We start from the raw sequence: 19,735 nt of genomic DNA, 5'->3' as shown, positions 1-19,735 counted from the left end.
GGAAACGGCCTCAAGTTGCGCCAGGGGAGGTTTAGGTTGGACACGAGGAGAAATTTCTTCACTGGAAGAGTGGTCAAACGTTGGAACAGGCTGCCCAGGGAGGTGGTGGAGTCACCGTCCCTGGAGGCGTTCAAAAACCGTGTAGCTGTGGCACTTGGGGACACGGGTTAGTGGGCATGGTGGGGTTGGGTCAACTGTTGGACTTGATGATCTCAGAGGTCTTCTCCAACCTCACGATTCTCTGATTCTACAAAAGGTTTTGGAAAAGACCCCGGAGAAACAGAGCGTCTGTGGGGATCCGTGGCCAGACAGCTTCGCCCCAGCAAACTCAAGAGCCGAGGACGCGGGTGACAAGGCTGCTCGTCCCAGGAGCCCCCCAAGACGTGGCCACTTCCCATGACCTACGGTTTGGTACCACCGATGGCCCAGTTTCCCCCAGGGCAGCCCGGGATTGGGGCAGGGTCGGGTGGGGGCTGCTGCTGCTCACCCCTCGCTGGAGGATCGCGCCCCAACTGCTGGAAAGCCCCGCCGAGCTCTGGAAGCCTCCAAACCCGGCGCCTCAGCTCCCTCTAGGGCCAAAGGAGAAGAAAAGGAACTTCCAAAAGTTGCTTCACCTGCTCCGAAAATCCTCAGCTGGAACCAGGCTGCTGGGGGGGGGGGGGGGGTCCCGGCTCACCCTGAGACAGGGTTATTGGGGTCCCTAACGCTGGCGGCGCCCGTGGCCACCAACGCGGCGTGCAGCCAGCCCGAGCTGCCTTGTGGCCAAGCTCGGAGATGCTGGGCTTCAATATTCCAGTCCCACCAGCGAAGCCGTGGGCGGCGGTGGGACCTTCGCCGCCCCCGAGGGAGGGATAAAACCCAAGCGGGGGTCCCAGCGCCACGTCCACCGGCCCCTGCGCCCTCCCGCCCCCTCCCCGAACCACCCGGAGGGCGAGCCAAACCTCATCCCGGTTGTCCCTCGTCCCCCTTCCCCAGCCCAGCATCCCCCCTCCGCCCCCGCTCCAAACTGGGAGCGAGGGCTTCGTAACCTTGTGCGCGGTCCCAGAGCTCCCAGCAGCGTCGAGGCGCACGGGGGGGGAGGATGAGGATGAGAGAGGAAGGGCCCAGCGCACCTCGAAGGTCCAGAAAACCCTCACGGAGGGTCCTCACAGGGCGGCGTGGAGGACCCCAACCCTCCTGGCAAGCAGATGGGGCCGCGGTGGCCACGAAGGAAGGAGCTGTTTTCTGGCAGACCTGGAGACCGGTGGCCGGCGGCGGGAGGAAGGGGCCTCCGGACTCGCCTTCCCCCCTCGGGAGCTCCTCGCCATGTGCGGTGGCTCCGTTCCCAGGCCCAGCTCTCGTTTCCGAGCGGAAACCACCGCAGCTCCTTTCCCTCCGGCTCCCGCCGGCACCGCGCACGCCCCCCCTTCCCCCTTGGCTCGCCTCGCCGGGGAGCAGACCCACCGGGTCGAGGAAGGAGAAGCCCAAAGTAAATAAAAAAAAAGGCAATAAAAGAGGTGCCTCGGGGCCTTTATGGACCAAAGGGGGTTTATAACGTTGGGGCCGGGTCCCGTTTCCCTCCCGTTGTTTCCCGACAGGGAAAGGGCCAGCGCCGGCGGCGTGGCGTGGCGTGGCGTGGCGCTAACGAGGGCAGCCAAAGGAATCTCGTTAGGGTCCTGCCGGGGCTGGCACACGGCTAATTGAGGAGGTGGCACAGGGATGGTGGCGGGGGTGGCACAGGGCTGATGGCGGAGGTGGCACAGGGCTGGTGGCGGAGGTGGCACAGGGATGATGGTGGGGGTGGCACAGGGATGATGGTGGGGGTGGCACAGGGATGATGGTGGAGGTGGCACACGGCTAATTGAGTAGGTGGCACACGGCTGATGGCGGAGGTGGCACAGGGCTGATGGTGGAGGTGGCACAGGGCTGATGGCGGGGGTGGCACAGGGCTGATGGCGGGGGTGGCACACGGCTGATGGCGGAGGTGGCACACGGCTGATGGTGGGGGTGGCACACGGCTGATGGCGGGGGTGGCACAGGGCTGATGGCGGAGGTGGCACAGGGCTGATGGCGGAGGTGGCACAGGGCTGATGGCGGGGGTGGCACAGGGATGATGGCGGAGGTGGCACACGGCTGATGGCAGAGGTGGCACAGGGCTGGTGGCGGGGGTGGCACAGGGCTGATGGCGGGGGTGGCACAGGGCTGATGGCGGAGGTGGCACAGGGCTGATGGCGGGGGTGGCACAGGGCTGATGGCGGAGGTGGCACACGGCTGATGGCAGAGGTGGCACAGGGCTGGTGGCGGGGGTGGCACAGGGCTGATGGCGGGGGTGGCACAGGGATGATGGCGAAGGTGGCACAGGGCTGATGGCGGGGGTGGCACAGGGCTGATGGCAGAGGTGGCACAGGGCTGATGGCAGAGGTGGCACAGGGCTGATGGCGGGGGTGGCACACGGCTGATGGCGGGGGTGGCACAGGGCTGATGGCGGGGGTGGCACAGGGCTGATGGCGGGGGTGGCACAGGGATGATGGCGGAGGTGGCACACGGCTGATGGCGGGGGTGGCACAGGGCTGATGGCGGGGGTGGCACAGGCCTGATGGCGGGGGTGGCACAGGGCTGATGGTGGGGGTGGCACAGGGCTGATGGCGGGGGTGGCACAGGGCTGATGGCGGGGGTGGCACAGGCCTGATGGCGGGGGTGACGCCCCACGCGACGCCGGGGATGGAAAAGCCCCCCCCCAAGGCTGCCAGGGGCCTCATCTCCTGGGAGCATCCGAAGGGATGAGCATCCAACGCCTTCCCCCGGCTGCGGCGAAGCCCCCTCTCTCCCTGCCCCCCTCGCCCCCCACCTCCCCCCCCCGCAGCGGGGGGGGGGTGTTTCCAGCCTCTCCCCCCACCATTGGCACCGCCGCCTCGTTGAGCAAGAGGAGCCGGACGAGGTTGCCATGGACAAACTTCCCGCAGGGAGCAAAGGGCGGCGGGAGCGCGGCCCTGCCCGAGCGCCGGACAGCGAAGGGACCGCTAACGGCGGCCGTGGGGACGAGGAAGAGGAGGAGGAGGAGGAGGAGGAGGAGGGCAAGCCCAGGCTGAAGGAGGTCTGTGGGTGCGGGGTGAGCTGTGGGACATCCCAGTAAGACGACATGGGTCCCCAGTAGGGTGGGAGCTGGCCACCCCGTGGCTCCCCAGCCCCGCTCTGCCCGCAGGCCATGGCGGCCACCACGGTGACCGACACCGGGGGCGTGCGGATCATCACGGAGGTCATCCCGGCCACGGACCCCCGCGCGGCCCAGTTGGCCTCCAGCGCCACGGCACCTGCCCCCACCGTGTCCTTCCAAGTCCGGGGGTTCAGGAGGGCTCGGCCCAAGGCGCTGGGGGTGAGATGTGACCGCCTGGGGGGGGGGGGGAACGGGGCATCTTGGGAGGGGGCAAAATGGGGACTGAGGGTCCCCAGGGGGGACGGGGCACCTTGGGATGGGGCAAAATGGGGACTGAGGGTCCCCAGGGGGGAATTGGGCACCTTGGGAGGGGGCAAAACAGGGACTGAGGATCCCCAGGGGGGACGGGGCACCTTAGGATGGGGCAAAATGGGGACTGAGGGTCCCCAGGGGGGAATTGGGCACCTTGGGAGGGGGCAAAACGGGGACTGAGGGTCCCCAGGGGGGAATTTGGCACCTTGGGAGGGGACAAAATGGGGACTGAGGATCCCCAGGGGGGACGGGGCACCTTAGGATGGGGCAAAATGGGGACTGAGGGTCCCCAGGGGGGAATTCGGCACCTTGGGAGGGGGCAAAATGGGGACCAGGGGGGGACGGGGCATCTTGGGATGGGGCAAAACAGGGACCGAGGATCCCCAGGGGTGAGGGGGCACCTTGGGACGGGGCAAAATGGGGACCGAGGATCCCCAGGGGAGAGGGGGCACCTTGGGAGGGGGCAAAATGGGGACCAGGGGGGACAGGGCACCTTGGGAGGGGGCAAAACGGGGACATGGGACGTGCTATGTGGCTGACAGCAACGGTGACATCCGTCGTTCGCCGGTGTGGGCAGACAGAGTGACCGGGGGGGGGTATCCGGGGGGATCCCTCTCTCCCCCAAATCCTTCCCCAGACCATCCACATCTTCACCGGGATCATCCACGTCTCCTTCGGGATCATCCTGACGGTGTCCGAGTACGGGACCCCCTCCCTCCCCGTGGCCAGCGGGGTCTTCTTCTGGCTCGGGCTCCTGGTAAGCGGGGGACGTGCCTGGGCCCCCCCCTCCCCCGCATCCCATGAGGGACGGCGGATTTGGGGACCAGATCCTCTTGTCCCCACGGCCTCCTCTGGGGCTCGAGGGGGGCCAGAACACCGAATCGCAGCCGGGGGGGCACCGGAGGGGGGGTGCCTTGCTGGTGACACCCTCCTTTCTCTGTTCTCTGAGCAGCTCCTGGTCTCAGGCTCTTTGCTGGTGGAAAGTGAAAAAAGAGACAACATCTTGCTGGTAAGGGGGGGGACAAAGAACCCCCCCCCCCCCCAATCCCCGTTGCTTTGGTGACTTCTGGGCCTTCCAGGTGGCTCTCGGTGACGGGGACAAAAGGTGTCACGGCGGGTGGCGCTTCTCCAGGACTGTATTTGACTGGAGTTGAATAATCCAGTTGAATAATCCAGCCCTGCTCAAACTGGAAAGCCCCGGGCGACCTCTCGCCCCCCCCGCCCCGGCTCTGTGGCACCTCGGGGAGGGGAGGGGGGTGTCCCTCTGGCGGGGGGGGGGGGGGTGGGGGGGTGTCGTGCTGGTGTCGCCAACCCGCAGGGGGTCAGGAAAACCCCTCCAGAGACCAGCGGAGACGTCCTGGGTTAACGCTGGGCACCGGGGACGGGGGGTCCTGCCCCAAGGCGTCCCCCGCACGTGGCACTCCACAAATCCCTGTACACTCAGCCCACACCTATTCAGTCCCTACGGTGCATCTCCATCATCATCCTCTCCACGGGTGGTTCTGCTCCTCTCGCTCCCGACCCCAAGGAGCGCAGCCTCTGCCGGCGTCTGCTGCTGTGCCCTTGTGAGCAGGGGGTGTCCCTGGGGGGGGCGGCCCGTGAGGCGGGGGGGCTCGGCCGCTCCTCGAAGGGACCGTGTGTGGTCAGGGAACGCGTCCCGGGCTCGCAGGCTCTTGGCTCGTCCCTGCTTTGGTCGGGATTCAAGGACGACACCCGACGGGCACCATCCTGGATCCTGCCCAGCAGACACCTTGGGCTGCAGCACCTTATCCTCGTTTCCCATCATTAATAGTTCCTGGTTAATGAGCACCTTGGGGCTGGGGCTCTGCAGGGGTGTCTGGGCAGCGCTGGCAATACACCTTGGATTTTATATTTGATCATTTATTCCATTTGAGGCTTGTTTTCCCAACACAATCAGTAGTTTCTCCCATTAATATCCACTAATCAGGATTCTTGATACTCAAATCAAGACGGGAAAAGCGAGGGGGTTCTTCCCTCGCGTCCTAAACCCCTAAATCTGGCGCTTTCTGCATCACTGTCCCCTGCACAGCTCCGAGCGGGAGCCGCAGGGACAGCGCTGCTGACACCAGGTGACCCCCCCCCCCCCCAACAGGTGAAGACCTGCTGCGTGGCCACCGCGGCCGTCATCCCCGGCACGCTGGTGGCCACCTTGCTCCACGCCACGGCCATCACTCGCCACCTCCCCGGCTGCGAGGCCCACGCGCTGTACCAGCCGAAAGCCGAGTGGTGCTTCAACGCCGAGAACAAGGTAGAAACCTCCCGGTCCCGCGCAGGAACACGCCAGCGGGGTGGTTGTCGGGGGGCTGCCAGGCAGCAGGATCTGGAGGATCCCTTCTGCTCTCCTCCTCCTCTTCCTCCTCCTCCTCCTCCTCCTCCTCCTCCTCCGCAGATCCTGAGCGACGGGCTGGATTCCATCTTCGTCCTCTTCAACCTCCTGGCGTTCTGCGCGGCGGTGGCGGCCCTGGCTTTTGGCTACCACGCCATCAAGCAGCACAACTACACGCCCATGGTGAGGCCCGGGGGGGCTTGACCCCGGTGCGGACCCCCCCCCCCCCCCACTCCCATCACAGCCCAGAGCCCTGGGGTGCTGGCTCCAGCATTCTGGCAGGAGCAGGGCAACGTTACCCCCCCCCCCCCCCCCTTCTTCCCTCTGAGGGGCCACCCGAGGCTGGTGGCCCGCGGGGGGTCCTGTCACCCCAAAAGCACCGTTTCCCCCCCTTTCCCCCCCCCCCCGCCTCTCTCCCCCAGGCAGCGTAGCCACGGCCAAACCCGCAGCCGTCCCCTAAGAACCACCGCCCGGCCCGGCCCCGCTACCAGCGCCCAAGCGGGACCTCCCCGGGGCCCCACGGGTGTGGAGCTGGTTGGAGCCTGAGACCCCTCCGTGCCCCCGGGCCTGGCCCCGGGAGGGAGGCCGCTCCCCTCCGCGTGTTTGGCCCCCAAATAAAGGCCTCTCCCCCCACCCGCCTCCAACCCAGGCATCTCTGCGGGGCTCGCTCAGGGGGCGGAGAAGGGCCTCGCCGGGCCCCCGCACCGGGTGGGACTGGGGCGGGGCGGCGGGTACCGGGCACGGGACGATGGGCCCCCGTTACGAGCTTGCCCGGCACAAACATGGCGGCCTCCGCTAGGCGCCGCGGGGGAGGTGGGTAAAGGGGAGGTGGGGGGGGGGGGGGGTGTTGCCCGACACCAAAATGGCGGCGAAGGGAGGGGCGCGGCGTCGCGGCGCTGCCGCTCTGAGCATGCGCGCGGCGGCGCGGCTCTGATGTCATCGCACAGCGCCGCCGGGGGAAGGAACCGCGTGGAGAATGGAGGGGGAGAGCGGGGCGGCCCCGGGCCCGGGCCCGGTTTTGGGCCCGGAGGAGGAGCCCAACGGGGCGGCTTCGGCCCCGGCCCCGGCCCCGGGCCCTGAGGAGGAGCCCAATGGGGCGGCTCCGGCTTCGGCCCCGGTCGCGGTCCCGGCCCCGGTCGCGGTCCCGGCCCCGGTCGCGGTCCCGGCCCCGGTCGCGGTCCCAGTCCCGGCCCCGCGGCGTCGTAAAACCTCCAAGAAGCGAAAGGAGGGGGCGGCAGCGGCAGCCATCCCGCGGGGCAGGCCCAAGTCGGGGCGGGTGTGGAAGGACCCCGGCAAGAAGAGGTGGGTGCGGGGGCCAGGCCTTGGGGGATGGGAGACAGGGACTTGGGGGGGGGGGGGGGGGTGGCTGTGGTGGAGACAGGGCTGTTTGGGGGTTCGTGAGCTCAGGGGGGAGGGTCTGGGGGGTCTGTGGTGGAGACAGGGCTGTTTGGGGGTTCGTGAGCTCAGGGGGAGGGTCTGGGGGGGCTGTGGTGGAGACAGGGCTGTTTGGGGGTTCCTGAGTTCGGGGGGAGGGTCTGGGGGGGCTGTGGTGGAGACAGGGCTGTTCGGGGGTTCGTGAGCTCAGGGGGAGGGTCTGGGGGGTCTGTATTGGAGACAGGGCTGTTTGGGGGTTCGTGAGCTCAGGGGGAGGGTCTGGGGGGGTCTGTATTGGAGACAGGGCTGTTTGGGGGTTCGTGAGCTCAGGGGGAGGGTCTGGGGGGGCTGTGGTGGAGACAGGGCTGTTTGGGGGTTCTTGAGCTCAGGGGGAGGGTCTGGGGGGGCTGTGGTGGAGACAGGGCTGTTTGGGGGTTCGTGAGCTCAGGGGGAGGGTCTGGGGGGGCTGTGGTGGAGACAGGGCTGTTTGGGGGTTCGTGAGCTCGGGGGGAGGGTCTGGGGGGGCTGTGGTGGAGACAGGGCTGTTTGGGGGTTCCTGAGTTCGGGGGGAGGGTCTGGGGGGGCTGTGGTGGAGACAGGGCTGTTTGGGGGTTCGTGAGCTCAGGGGGAGGGTCTGGGGGGGGCTGTGGTGGAGACAGGGCTGTTTGGGGGTTCGTGAGCTCAGAGGGAGGGTTTGGGGGGGGCACAGGGCTGGTTTGGGATGGGGGGTGGGGAGGGTTGCTTTGGTGGAGAGCCACGGGGCTGGGGGGGGGTGGGGGTGGTTCGTTTGCGGGACTCCGGAGGTACCCCTCGACTTTGGGAAGGATCCGGAGGGGTCGGGGTTGTTTCGGGAGGGTCGTGAGCTGAGGGGAAGGTTGGGGAGGGGCTGGCGAGGTGGGGGGGGTCGGGGGGTTTCCCGGAGGTCTGGCCCGAGGAGGAGTTTGAGGAGAGACCCCCAGGGCGGACAAGGCTGCGTGGGGTTTCGGTGAGCTGCGGGGGGCGGGGGGGGCTCAGCTCCAGCCCCTCCGCCCGCCCAGGTTCTCCCACATGATCCAGGACAAGGCCCTTCGCACCTCCTGGGCTCGGAAGCTGAAGGAAAGGCAGGAGAAGAAGCTGGTCCGGGATTTGGCCCGGCAGCTGCAGGAGGGAAAGCAGCGAGAGCGAGAGGTACCGGGGCTGGGGGGGGCCGGGGGGGAGCTGGGCCTGGCGCTCAGCACCCTGCAGGCAGCGGCGGGGGGCCGTGCCCAGAGACTTCCCACCTCTCCCCCACCCCCAACCCCGTGGTTCTGGTGACGGGGGGGGGGGGTCCCCATCAGGGCGGACCGACCGGCACCGCGGCGGAGAAGCCGGCGCTTCGTTCCGGCAGCGCTGGGGAGCGCAGGGGGTGGCTCCTCCTGAGGGGCTTCAGGGTTACGCCAAAACCTCGGCGTTTTGTACCCTTTTGCTGCAAAGTCGTGGTCTTTAACCCATTTTAACGCCAGCGTGCGTGTTCTGCCCGCTGTTCACGTTGACATTCGCACTGATTGCTCCACCCTATTAACTAACTTCGTTAATATTCCCACACCAACATAATCACGGGTTATTTTACTGATCAAAACCCCCGCTGTACAAATCAGGACGGGGAGGAGGGGAGGGTCTTCCCAGCAACCCCCCCCTTTGTTTCTGGGGTTCCATCCCATCAGAGAACGAGCTGAGAATGTCCCGTTTCACCCCTCGTCCCTGCCCCCGCTGCCTTCCCGCTCCGCGCTCCGCACCCTGGCAGCTCTTTGGCCGTTTTCACAAGGCAGCAGCTGCTGCCCCTGAGCATCAGGGAGGTTTGGGGGGTTTCTTACCCGTCATGTGAATTAAAATGAAATACAAGACGTTAGCTGTTGGTTAAACGCAATTAACGGTCAATGAAAAGCAATTATCTAGTCAACATTCGGACCTGATGAGAACGTCTCTGCCCCACACCCCGTGGCGTTCCTGGTGCCCCCCAGGAGCACCACACACCCCCACAAACCCCCCCCCACCCCCACCCCGAGCAGCCGGGCCGGTGATGTGGTGCCAAACCCGGGCGGCGGCGAGTCCCCGGCTCGGCCCAACCTCGCTCGCCCTTGGGCTGGGGGAGGAGGAAAGCTCTGGCCTGGGCTCTGTGCCGCCCATTTCACGCTTGGGCAGCCGTGGCTCGTAGCCCTGCAGCTCCCTGGTTGGGGGGGGGGCTTTGGCGTGGGCTGCTGGTTGATACTGGTTTGGGGTTCGGAGCCCGGAGGGAGGGAGGAACCCGCAGGGACCGTTTTGGGGCTGTTCCCGCAGGAGAAGAAGCGGCGGCGGGAGGAGAACCTGAAGCGGCGCCTGGAAAACGAGCGCAAGGCGGAGATTGTCCAAGTGGTGAGTCCCTGGTGGGGGGGTGCGGGGGGACACACACACACTGGGGTGACCTGGCAGAGCTACCGGCCTCCAGCCCCTGGCTACCAGCCTCCAGCCCCTGGCTACCAGCCTCCAGCCCCTGGCTACCAGCCTCCAGTTCTCCCCAGCTCCTCCTTTGAACGATACTGGGGAAATCCAATGGAATGCAGCCGGTGTCCTGCGGGGTGAGGGGGGGGCGGGGGGAGATTCTCTCTTAAGCTTGAGGAAACCAGGAGCGAGGTGGCCCCGGGGACAGGGTGGCTGAGGGGGATCCGAGGGCGGGGGCGGGCGGGAAAAGTCGTGGGTTTTCCATCTGGGAGAGACATGGGAGCTCGGGGTGGGGGGGGGGGGGTGCGGTGAGGACAGGCCCAGCCCTGAGGTGGTGCTGAGGGGGGGCTCGTTGCCCGTCCCCTCCCGCCACAAGAGAGGGGGGGGATGGTCCTGGAGAGGGGTTTGGGGCTCAGTCTGAGCCGGAGCCGGGCGGCTTCGGGGAGAGACTTGGGTCATTGCCACGTCGGCAGCTCCGGGGCGGGTGGGCCTGGCCCTGGGGGTGTTGGAAATCTGCAGGGGGTCAGGAAAACCCCTCCAGAGACCAGCGGAGACGTCCTGGGTTAACGCTGGGCACCGGGGACGGGGGGTCCTGCCCCAAGGCGTCCCCCGCACGTGGCACTCCACAAATCCCTGTACACTCAGCCCACACCTATTCAGTCCCTACGGTGCATCTCCATCATCATCCTCTCCACGGGTGGTTCTGCTCCTCTCGCTCCCGACCCCGAGGAGCGCAGCCTCTGCCGGCGTCTGCTGCTGTGCCCTTGTGAGCAGGGGGTGTCCCTGGGGGGGGCGGCCCGTGAGGCGGGGGGGCTCGGCCGCTCCTCGAAGGGACCGTGTGTGGTCAGGGAACGCGTCCCGGGCTCGCAGGCTCTTGGCTCGTCCCCGCTTTGGTCGGGATTCAAGGACGACACCCGACGGGCACCATCCTGGATCCTGCCCAGCAGACACCTTGGGCTGCAGCACCTTATCCTCGTTTCCCATCATTAATAGTTCCTGGTTAATGAGCACCTTGGGGCTGGGGCTCTGCAGGGGTGTCTGGGCAGCGCTGGCAATACACCTTGTATTTTACATTTGATCATTTATTCCATTTGAGGCTTGTTTTCCCAACACAATCAGTAGTTTCTCCCACTAATATCCACTAATCAGGATTCTTGATATTCAAATCAAGATGGGAAAAGCGAGGGGGTTTCTAAGCAGCGTCCTAAACCCCTAAATCTCCTGCTTTCTGCAGCAGCTGGGGCTGTGCCCATCCTGCCTCTCTGTGCCTAAAATCCCCCCTTTTTTTTTTTTCCTTTTCCCCCCACCCTCCCAGATCCGGAACCCCCTGAAGCTCAAGCGGGCGAAGAAGAAGCAGCTGCGGCGGGTGGAGAAGCGGGACACGCTGGCCCTGCTGCGGGGGGCACCGGTGCGGCACAAAGCGGCCGCGGAGTGAGAGGGGAGACGCTGCCCGGCCCGGGCAGCCGGGCTTTCTGGGGATCCTGCTCTTCCCCAGGGGTGTCTCCTCAGGAAAACGGGCAGGAGTCGCTGCCGGGACCCTCGGTGTTGGCGGGACAGAGCTGGGGTGGGTTACGCGGGGCTGGGACCCACGGGAACCAGCGGCTGGATTCCGCCCCCCTCACCCCGTGAAGTCGGGGTGCTGGGGGGGGCTGGAAGAATTACTTCCCCTCCCCAAATCTGCTTTTTCGTTGTAAAAATCACTAGGAACTGCCCCAAACTCGCCTCCCCGCAGCTCAGCGGGGGCGGGTGGCTCCATCTTGGGGGACCCTCTTGCCTCTTGAGGCTCCCTCAAAAAGGGGGGGGCGCTCTCTTCCCCCCCCCCCCCCCCCCCGGGAATGAACCCTGGAGCCTGGCACGGAGGGAGGGCGGCCACATCCGCGCTGCGGGGGTGGGAGGACGGGGCACGGCGCCCCCCCCCGTCCCCCCCCCCCAGCCTCCTGCCCCCTTTCTTTGGGGGGGGGGGGGGTGGGGGTGCTGGGAGGCAGCTGTAAAGAAGGGGTTTGGGGCGGTTGTGGTTGTGCCAGGCCGGACTCTGCTTTCCAACCCCCCGTGATTTCCAGCAAAAGCCGTTTGTTGAGTGTTTGGCTGCGTCTTGTATCCCGTTTTACGGCCGCAGGCGGGATCATCCCTTCTGGCAAACGGACGCGGACCCCTGGCCGCGTAGCCGACCCTTTCTCCGGACTTTTCCTGTCTTGGAACTGCAGCTCTTCTTGCTCCTCTTTGCTCCCTCGCGGGAACACTGGGATCCTCCCAAGGTCCAAGTTGTCCTGTCCGGGGGGGGCCTCATTCCCGCTGAGATCTTCCCCCTCCCCGGTGGAAACCCCCCCATGGATTTTCTTGGCTTTCCTGGTGAAAGCCCCTTTCCGCGTCCCTGCTGGGGGGGGGCAAGGGGGGGGCATGGGGGGGGGGGGGGGGGGAAGCCCTTGCAGGGGGGAGTTCAGGTGGGGGAGGGTACCCTGGCCTGGGGGGGGCTTCATCCTGGGGGGACACACACACACATGGAGGGGGGCTTGGGGGGAAACACATGGAGATGAGGTGGTGGCCCCCAGGATGGAGGGGGGGGGGGGCGGGGGGGCTGTGCCCCCTCGCCGAGGCTGGATGAAGGACAGGGGGGGGTTAGTCACAGGCTGGGGGCATCGCAGGGGACCCTAATAAGGGGGGGGGTGGGAATTTGGGGGGGGGGAGTAGGAATTGGGGGAGGAAAGTAGGAACTGGGGGGGAAGTAGGAACGGGGGGGGAAAAGTAGGAACGGGGGGGGAAAAGTAGGAACGGGGGGGGAAAAAGTAGGAATTGGGGGGGGAAGTAGGAACTGGGGGGGGAAGTAGGACTGGGGGGGAAGTAGGAACTGGGGGGGAAGTAGGAATGGGGGGGAAAAAGTAGGAATTGGGGGGGAAGTAGGAATTGGGGGGGAAGTAGGAACTGGGGGGGGGAAGTAGGAACGGGGGGGAAAAAGTAGGAATGGGAGGGGAAGTAGGAATTGGGGGGGGGAAGTAGGAATTGGGGGGGGAAGTAGGAATTGGGGGGGGGAAGTAGGAATGGGGGGGAAAGTAGGAATTGGGGGGGGAAGTAGGAATTGGGGGGGGAAGTAGGAACTGGGGGGGAAGTAGGAACGGGGGGGGAAGTAGGAACGGGGGGGGAAGTAGGAACGGGGGGGGGAAGTAGGAACGGGGGGGGAAGTAGGAACGGGGGGGAAGTAGGAACGGGGGGGAAAAGTAGGAACTGGGGGGGGAAGTAGGAACTGGGGGGGAAGTAGAAATTGGGGGGAAAGTAGAAATTGGGGGGAAGTAGGAATTGGGGGGGAAAGTAGGAACTGGGGGGGGGAAGTAGAAATTGGGGGGAAGTAGGAACTGGGGGGGGTTCCCACCCGCACGCAGGGCAATCCCCATCGGGGGGTGCTGCGGGCAGGGGCGAGGGGCCTTGGCGGGAGCCGTGGGGCTCAGCGGAGCCGTGGGGCGGTTGCCACCGTGGCCCAGGTCAAGGCCCTCCTTTTCGTGGGTTAATGATTGCCCGGGGCGGTAGGAGCTCTGCCCCGCCCCCCCCCCCTCCCCTCCCCCCCCCCCCCCCCGCCCTTCCCGCAGCCACCGCACCAGCCTTTGCCCCAGCTGGGTAAGAGCAGGGGGGCGGGGGGCGCTTGGAGCCCATCCCCGTGGCTTCAGGGCTCGCAGGATTTCTTGGGGGGGGGGGGGGAATTTGGGGGGGGGGCTGCTTTTCTGGTGGGCGAAGCTGGTGTGGGCACCTCGCTGGGCTCCCAGCGTCTGCGCCGTGGGGGGAAAGGGGGTTGGCACAGGATTTGGGGGGGCTCGTAGCCCCTGTGTGTGTGTCCCCCCCCAAGGCTGGCCTTGGGGTGCAGAGGAGGAGGAGGAGGAGGATGGGGTGAGGGGATGATGGGACAGAAACAAAAGGGGGGGCTTTGGGGGGGGGGGGGTTGTGTCGCAGTTGGGGGCTGCTGGAGGTGGGGGGGGTCAGCGGGGCCAGGGACCCGCTGGGGCTACAAAGGCCACTGTGGGCTCGCCAAGCCCCCTCGCCCCGCCATGAGGAGGGTGTCCCCTACTGGGGCCACCAAACAGCCCCCCCCCCCCCCCCCCCCCCCCCCCGCTTTTCCCCTGGCAGGGAGCCACCAAGCAGCACCCCTCCGTTTTCCCCTGGCAGGGGGCTACCAAGCAGCACCCCTTCCCCTGGCAGGGGGCCACCAAGCAGCACCCCCCACTTTTCCCTGGCAAGGGGCCACCAAGCAGCCCCCCCCCTTTTCCCCTGGCAGGGGGCCACCAAGCAGCACCCCCCTCCGTTTTCCCCTGGCGGGGGGCCACCAAGCAGCACCCCCCACTTTTCCCTGGCAAGGGGTCACCAAGCAGCCCCCCCCCTTTTCCCCTGGCAGGGGGCCACCAAGCAGCACCCCCCTCCGTTTTCCCCTGGCGGGGGGCCACCAAGCAGCACCCCCCACTTTTCCCTGGCAAGGGGTCACCAAGCAGCACCCCCCACTTTTCCCTGGCAAGGGGTCACCAAGCAGCCCCCCCCCTTTTCCCCTGGCCGGGGGGCCACCAAGCAGCACCCCCCAGCTTTTCCCCTGGCAGGGGGTCACCAAGCAGCACCCCCCACTTTTCCCTGGCAGGGGGTCACCAAGCAGCACCCCCCCCTTTTCCCTGGCAGGGGGTCGCCAAGGAGCACCCCCACTTTTCCCCTGGCAGGGGGCCACCAAGCAGCACCCCTGGCCGGCACAACCACGGGGTCCTTGCGGTGGGGCCGACGCTCCTCTCTCGCCCCTAGGTGCGCCATGGTGGAGGTGACGGTGACGCCGCCGTCCTCGTTGGCCGACCGGCCGGTGCAAGTCCGGGTACGGGGCTTGACCCCCACCCAACCCGTCACCCTCCGGGCGTCGCTGAGGGACGAGCAAGGCGAAACCTTCCAGGCTCGGGCTTTCTTCCGCGCCGACGGGGCGGGCGAGGTGGACCCGGGGCGTCACGCCGCTTCGGGGGGCAGCTACGCCGGCGTCTGGCCCATGGGGCTCTTTTGGGCCCTGCAGCCCGACACCCCTTTCCGACGGCTGGTCAAGAGGGACGTGGCCGGGAGCCCCTTCCTCGTCCGCCTGGAGGTCTTCGATGGCGTCCTCTTGGTCAACGGAGCCCAGGACCGGCCGCTGGCTTCGTGCGAGGCCCAGCGGTGGTACGTGGGGCCCGGCGTGCGGCGGGTGCCCGTCCGGGAGGGCAGGGTCCGGGGGGCCCTCTTCTTGCCGCCCGGTGAGAGACGGGGTGCGGGGAAGCCTGGGCTGCCCGGCCTTGGTGACCCCCCCCCCCCCCCCCAGGGTGGGGGATGGCACTGGGGGGCTCCAAAAAACAGGGTGCGGGGCTGGGCTGGGCTACCCCGGGGGGTGGGATGGCACTGGGGGCTCTGAGAAATGGGGTGCAGGGCTGGGATGGCACTGGGGGCTCCAAAAAATGGGGTGCGGGGCTGGGCTGGGCTACCCCGGGGGGTGGGATGGCACTGGGGGCTCTGAGAAATGGGGTGCAGGGCTGGGATGGCACTGGGGGCTCCAAAAAATGGGGTGCGGGGCTGGGCTGGGCTACCCCGGGGGGTGGGATGGCACTGGGGGCTCTGAGAAATGGGGTGCAGGCTGGGATGGCACTGGGGGCTCCAAAAAATGGGGTGCGGGGCTGGGCTGGGCTACCCCGGGGGGTGGGATGGCACTGGGGGCTCTGAGAAATGGGGTGCAGGGCTGGGATGGCACTGGGGGCTCCAAAAAATGGGGTGCAGGGCTGGGCTGGGCCCCTGCAGGGTGTGGGATGGCACTGGGGGCTCCAAAAAATGGGGTGCAGGGCTGGGCTGGTCTACCTCGGGGGGTGGGATGGCACTGGGGGCTCTGAGAAATGGGGTGCAGGGCTGGGATGGCACTGGGGGCTCCAAAAAATGGGGTGCAGGGCTGGGCTGGGCCCCTCCAGTGTGTGGGATGGCACCGAGGGCTCCAAAAAATGGGGTGCTGGGCTGGGCCCCCCCAAGGTGTGGGATGGCACTGGGGGGCTCTGAGAAATGGGGTGCAGGGCTGGGATGGCACTGGTGGCCTCCAAAAAATGGGGTGCAGGGCTGGGCTGCCCAGCCTTGGTGCCCCCCGGGTGTGGGACGGCACTGGTGGGCTCCAAAAAGTGGGGTGCAGGGAACCCTGGGCTGCCCAACCTGGGTCCCCCACGGGGTGTGGGAAGGTCCTGGGGTCTCCAAGAAATGGGGTGCAGGGCTGGGATGGCACTGGGGGCTCTGAGAAATGGGGTGCAGGGCTGGGCTGGACCCCCCCAAGATGTGGGATGGCACTGGGGTCTCCGTGAAATGGGGTGTGGGGCTGGGCTGCCCAATCTGGGTCCCCTTTGGGGTGTGGGATGACACTGGGGGCTCCAAAAAATGGGGTGCAGGGCTGGGATGGCACTGGGGAATCCGAGATACGGAGTGCTGGGAACCCTGAGCTGCCCAACCTTGGTCCCCTCTGGGGTGTGGGATGGCACTGGTGGGCTCCAAAAAACGGGGTGCAGGGCTGGGCTGGGCCCCTGCAGGGTGTGGGATGGCACTGGTGGGCTCCAAAAAATGGGGTGCAGGGCTGGGCTGGGCCCCCCCGGGGGGTGGGATGGCACTGGGGGCTCTGAGAAATGGGGTGCAGGGCTGGGCTGGGCTACCCCGGGGGGTGGGATGGCACTGGGGGCTCTGAGAAATGGGGTGCAGGGCTGGGATGGCACTGGGGGCTCCAAATAATGGGGTGCAGGGCTGGGCTGGGCCCCCCCGGGGTGTGGGATGGCACTGGGGGCTCCTCCCCCCCCCCCCCCCCCCGTGGGTGACGGTCTCCCTGGCTGCCCGCAGGAGCGGGCCCCTTCCCAGGGGTGATCGACCTGTTTGGGGGTGCGGGCGGCCTCCTTGAGTTCCGCGCGGGGCTGCTGGCCAGCCGGGGCTTCGCCGTGCTGGCCCTGGCCTTCTTCGCCTACGAGGACTTGCCCCGCACCCTGGCCCAGCTCGACCTGGAGTATTTCGAGGAGGCGGCCGAGCTGCTCCTCCGGCACCCCAAGGTGAGCCCCGCGGCGCGGCGGGGGGGCCCCTGCGGGCGGCCTGGGGAGCGGGGGTGGTCCTGGGGGCGTGCTGGTGACGAGGAGTGTCCCAGTGCGTGGGGTGTTCTGGTGACCGGGGGTGTCCTGGCAAGCAGGAATGGACTGGGGGGCATCCCAGTGAGCAGGAGGTCCTGGTGACACGGGGTGGTCCCAGTGCGTGGGGTGTTCTGGGGACATCCTGGGGAGCAGGGATGTGGCAGTGAATGGGATGTCCTGGTGACTGGGGATGTCCTGGCAAGCAGGAATGGACTGGGGACATTCTGGTGAGCAGGGGTGGTCCCAGTGAGTGGGATGTTCTGGGGACATCGATGTCCTGGCAAGCAGCAATGGACTGGGGGACATCCCAGTAAGCAGGATGTCCTGGTGACACGGGGTGGTCCCAGTGAGTGGAGTGTTCTGGGGACATCCCAGTGAGAGGGGTGTCCTGGCAAACAGGAATGGACTGGGGACTGGGGACATCCTGGTGACTAGGGGTGTCCCAGTGAGTGGGGTGTTCTGGTGACTGGGGATGTCCTGGCAAGCAGGAATGGACTGGGGACTGGGGACATCCCAGTGAGCAGGATGTCCTGGTGACACGGGGTGGTCCCAGTGAGTGGAGTGTTCTGGGGACATCCCAGTGAGAGGGGTGTCCTGGCAAACAGGAATGGACTGGGGACTGGGGACATCCTGGTGAGCAGGGGTGTCCCAGTGAGTGGGGTGTTCTGGGGACTGGGGGTGTCCTGGCAAGCAGGAATGGACTGGGGACTGGGGACATCCCAGTGAGCAGGATGTCCTGGTGAGCAGGGGTGTCCCAGTGAGTGGAGTGTTCTGGGGACATCCCAGTGAGAGGGGTGTCCTGGCAAGCAGGAATGGACTGGGGACTGGGGACATCCTGGTGTCCCAGTGAGTGGGGTGTTCTGGTGACTGGGGATGTCCTGGCAAGCAGGAATGGACTGGGGACATCCCAGTGAGCAGGATGTCCTGGTGACCAGGGGTGTCCCAGTGAGTGGGGTGTTCTGGGGACATCCCAGTGAGAGAGGTGTCCTGGTGACTGGGGATGTCCTGGCAAGCAGGAATGGACTGGGGGACATCCCAGTGAGCAGGATGTCCTGGTCACTGGGGATGTCCTGGCAAACAGGGATGGACTGGGGACTGGGGACATCCTGGTGACCCGGGGATGTCCCAATGAGAGGGATGTCCTGGCCACCTAGGGACATGCTGGCAAGCAGGGATGTCCTAGTGACATCCCAGTGAGCCCGACATCCCTGCGACCAGGGATACCCAAACCAACAGGTTGTCCCAGCGCCACGGGGACATCCCGGTGACGTCCCAGCAAGCGGCGCCGCCAACCAGCTCTGGTTCCCCTCCCCCCCCCCCCCTTTCCCCCGCAGGTGCGTGGCCCCGGCCTGGGCGTCATCGGCGTCTCCAAAGGCGCAGAGGTGGCCCTGGCCATGGCCACCTTCCTCCCGCAGGTGGTGGCCACGGTGTGGATCAACGGCACGGCCTTCCTCCACGGCACGCCGCTGGTCTACAAGGAGCTCCGCCTGCCCCCCATCCCTTACCGCCCCGAGCGCATCCTCATCACCGAGGGGGGCGCCTTGGACAACTCGGCCATCTTCGCCGACCCCCGGGACCCCGCGTACGGCGCCTCGGCCATCCCCACCGAGAAGATCCGGGGAAGGTCCTCTTCGTGGTGGGCGAGGCCGGACCGCAGCTTCAACAGCAAGCTCTTCGCCGAGCTGGCCATGGCACGGGATGGCACCGGAGACTTGTCGCCTCCTTTCCTACCCCGGCGCCGGGCATTTGATCGAGCCCCCGGTTCCCCGCTCTGTAGCATCTCCAGCATCCGAGGTCCCCCCCGGCCGGTGGTGTGGGGGGGGTGAAGCTCAAGCCCACGCCAAAGCCCAGGAGCACTCGTGGCAGGAGATGGTCAAGTTTTTGGGGCTCCACTTGGGCCCCGCCGCTACCGTGAAGCTGTAATGGCTGCAGGGAGGGCGGGGGGGGGGGGTGTGGGGAGAGGAAGGGGCAGGGGCTGCCCCCCCCCCCCCCCCCCCCGAGCTCAGCACCCCTCTCAATAATAAAAGCAGACCCTGCTCGCCGGCGCTGCCTGCTCCTGCCTGTACTTGGGGGGTGGGGGGGGACACACAGCAGGTCCCGGTGATGGCACAGGGTGGGGGGACACCCCCCCCCCCCCCCCCCCCGTGTGTATAGGTACATAAACAGGCACAGCCGTGGCTCGGGGAGGGGTGAGGGGGGGTCATGGGGGTGTCGCTGGAGCTGGTACCCTGTGAGCCTGGGTTTGGTGCTGGCGAGCCGGTGGGAGCAGGCACCGAACTGGGGGGGGGTTGGGGGGGGGTTGGGGGGGGGGGGGTTCCCCTGGGGACGCAGGGGACAGCGGCTCCCGTGAGGCAGGAAGGTTTTAACCGCCCCCCACCACCCCCCCCCAAAAAAAAATGCTGAGTTTGGCACCCAGGCTGGGCTGGAGGAACGGGTACGGTCCCACCGGGCCGGGTGGAGGAACTGGAGTGGGGGGGGGGGGGGGGGCAGGCAGGAGGTTGGGGTGCTGGGGGGGCACCCCAGAGCAGAGGAAGGTGACAGCCAGGCCGAGGGGGTGGCCTGGGCACCCCTGGCTCTGCACCCATGCCCCGGTTTGCGGGAATAGCTGCTCCTTTGCTGGGCAAAGTGCTCTTTGCAACGACTTTTGGGGGGGGTCCCCCCCCTCCCGTGGCCCCGCCAGCGGGGCAGAACCGGGGCGTGCGGCCACCACGGCGAGGATTTGGGGACAACCGCCCCATTCCCCCAGCCCTCTACTGGTGGGGGGGGTGGGGGTGGGGTGGTGGTGTTGTGCTCCCCCCCCCCCCCCCGGGTCTCCCCACAGGGTCCCAGTTCCCCAGCCACCCCGGCAGCGGGGTGGCCCTGGAGGAGAGAGGTGCACCGCTGTCGCCACCAGCTTGTGGCAAACGCCAAGGCCGTGTGGCAAACGCTAGCCCCCCTCCTCCTCCTCCACCATCCTCCAGTCCCCGTGGGCAGGGGACAGCGTCTCCCATGGTGGGACAACCTTCCTTCCACCACCTTTGG

At 67.1% G+C, this 19,735-nt stretch overlaps 3 protein-coding genes across 3 annotated transcripts; all 3 read left to right on the top strand.

Annotated features, from left to right (window-relative positions):
* The first annotated feature begins 3,184 nt into the window (after positions 1 to 3,184).
* On the top strand, positions 3,185 to 5,996 carry LOC147414594 (membrane-spanning 4-domains subfamily A member 15-like). Its single transcript, XM_086472451.1, has 5 exons — positions 3,185 to 3,352; positions 4,083 to 4,202; positions 4,398 to 4,454; positions 5,559 to 5,714; positions 5,856 to 5,996. Exons 1-5 carry the CDS (start codon positions 3,185 to 3,187, stop codon positions 5,994 to 5,996), a joined length of 642 nt encoding a protein of 213 aa, XP_086328577.1.
* A 772-nt stretch (positions 5,997 to 6,768) lies between these two features.
* CCDC86 (coiled-coil domain containing 86) lies at positions 6,769 to 11,412 on the top strand. Its single transcript, XM_086472452.1, has 5 exons — positions 6,769 to 6,865; positions 6,977 to 7,094; positions 8,204 to 8,333; positions 9,462 to 9,536; positions 10,918 to 11,412. Exons 1-5 carry the CDS (start codon positions 6,769 to 6,771, stop codon positions 11,035 to 11,037), a joined length of 540 nt encoding a protein of 179 aa, XP_086328578.1. The 3' UTR covers positions 11,038 to 11,412.
* Positions 11,413 to 14,373: 2,961 nt separating this feature from the next.
* LOC104340041 (acyl-coenzyme A amino acid N-acyltransferase 1) lies at positions 14,374 to 18,637 on the top strand. Its single transcript, XM_086472450.1, is given in 6 exon segments — positions 14,374 to 14,836; positions 16,437 to 16,639; positions 18,049 to 18,411; positions 18,413 to 18,473; positions 18,476 to 18,531; positions 18,533 to 18,637. Coding segments are annotated over 6 exon segments (1,251 nt in total).
* Positions 18,638 to 19,735: the final 1,098 nt, after the last annotated feature.

This window comes from Leptosomus discolor, chromosome 12 (genome assembly GCF_034619465.1).
Source record: "Leptosomus discolor isolate bLepDis1 chromosome 12, bLepDis1.hap2, whole genome shotgun sequence".
Taxonomy (NCBI): domain Eukaryota; kingdom Metazoa; phylum Chordata; class Aves; order Leptosomiformes; family Leptosomidae; genus Leptosomus; species Leptosomus discolor.
The sequence above is the reverse complement of the archived record's forward strand: the minus strand, read 5'-3'. Positions and strand labels throughout refer to the sequence as shown.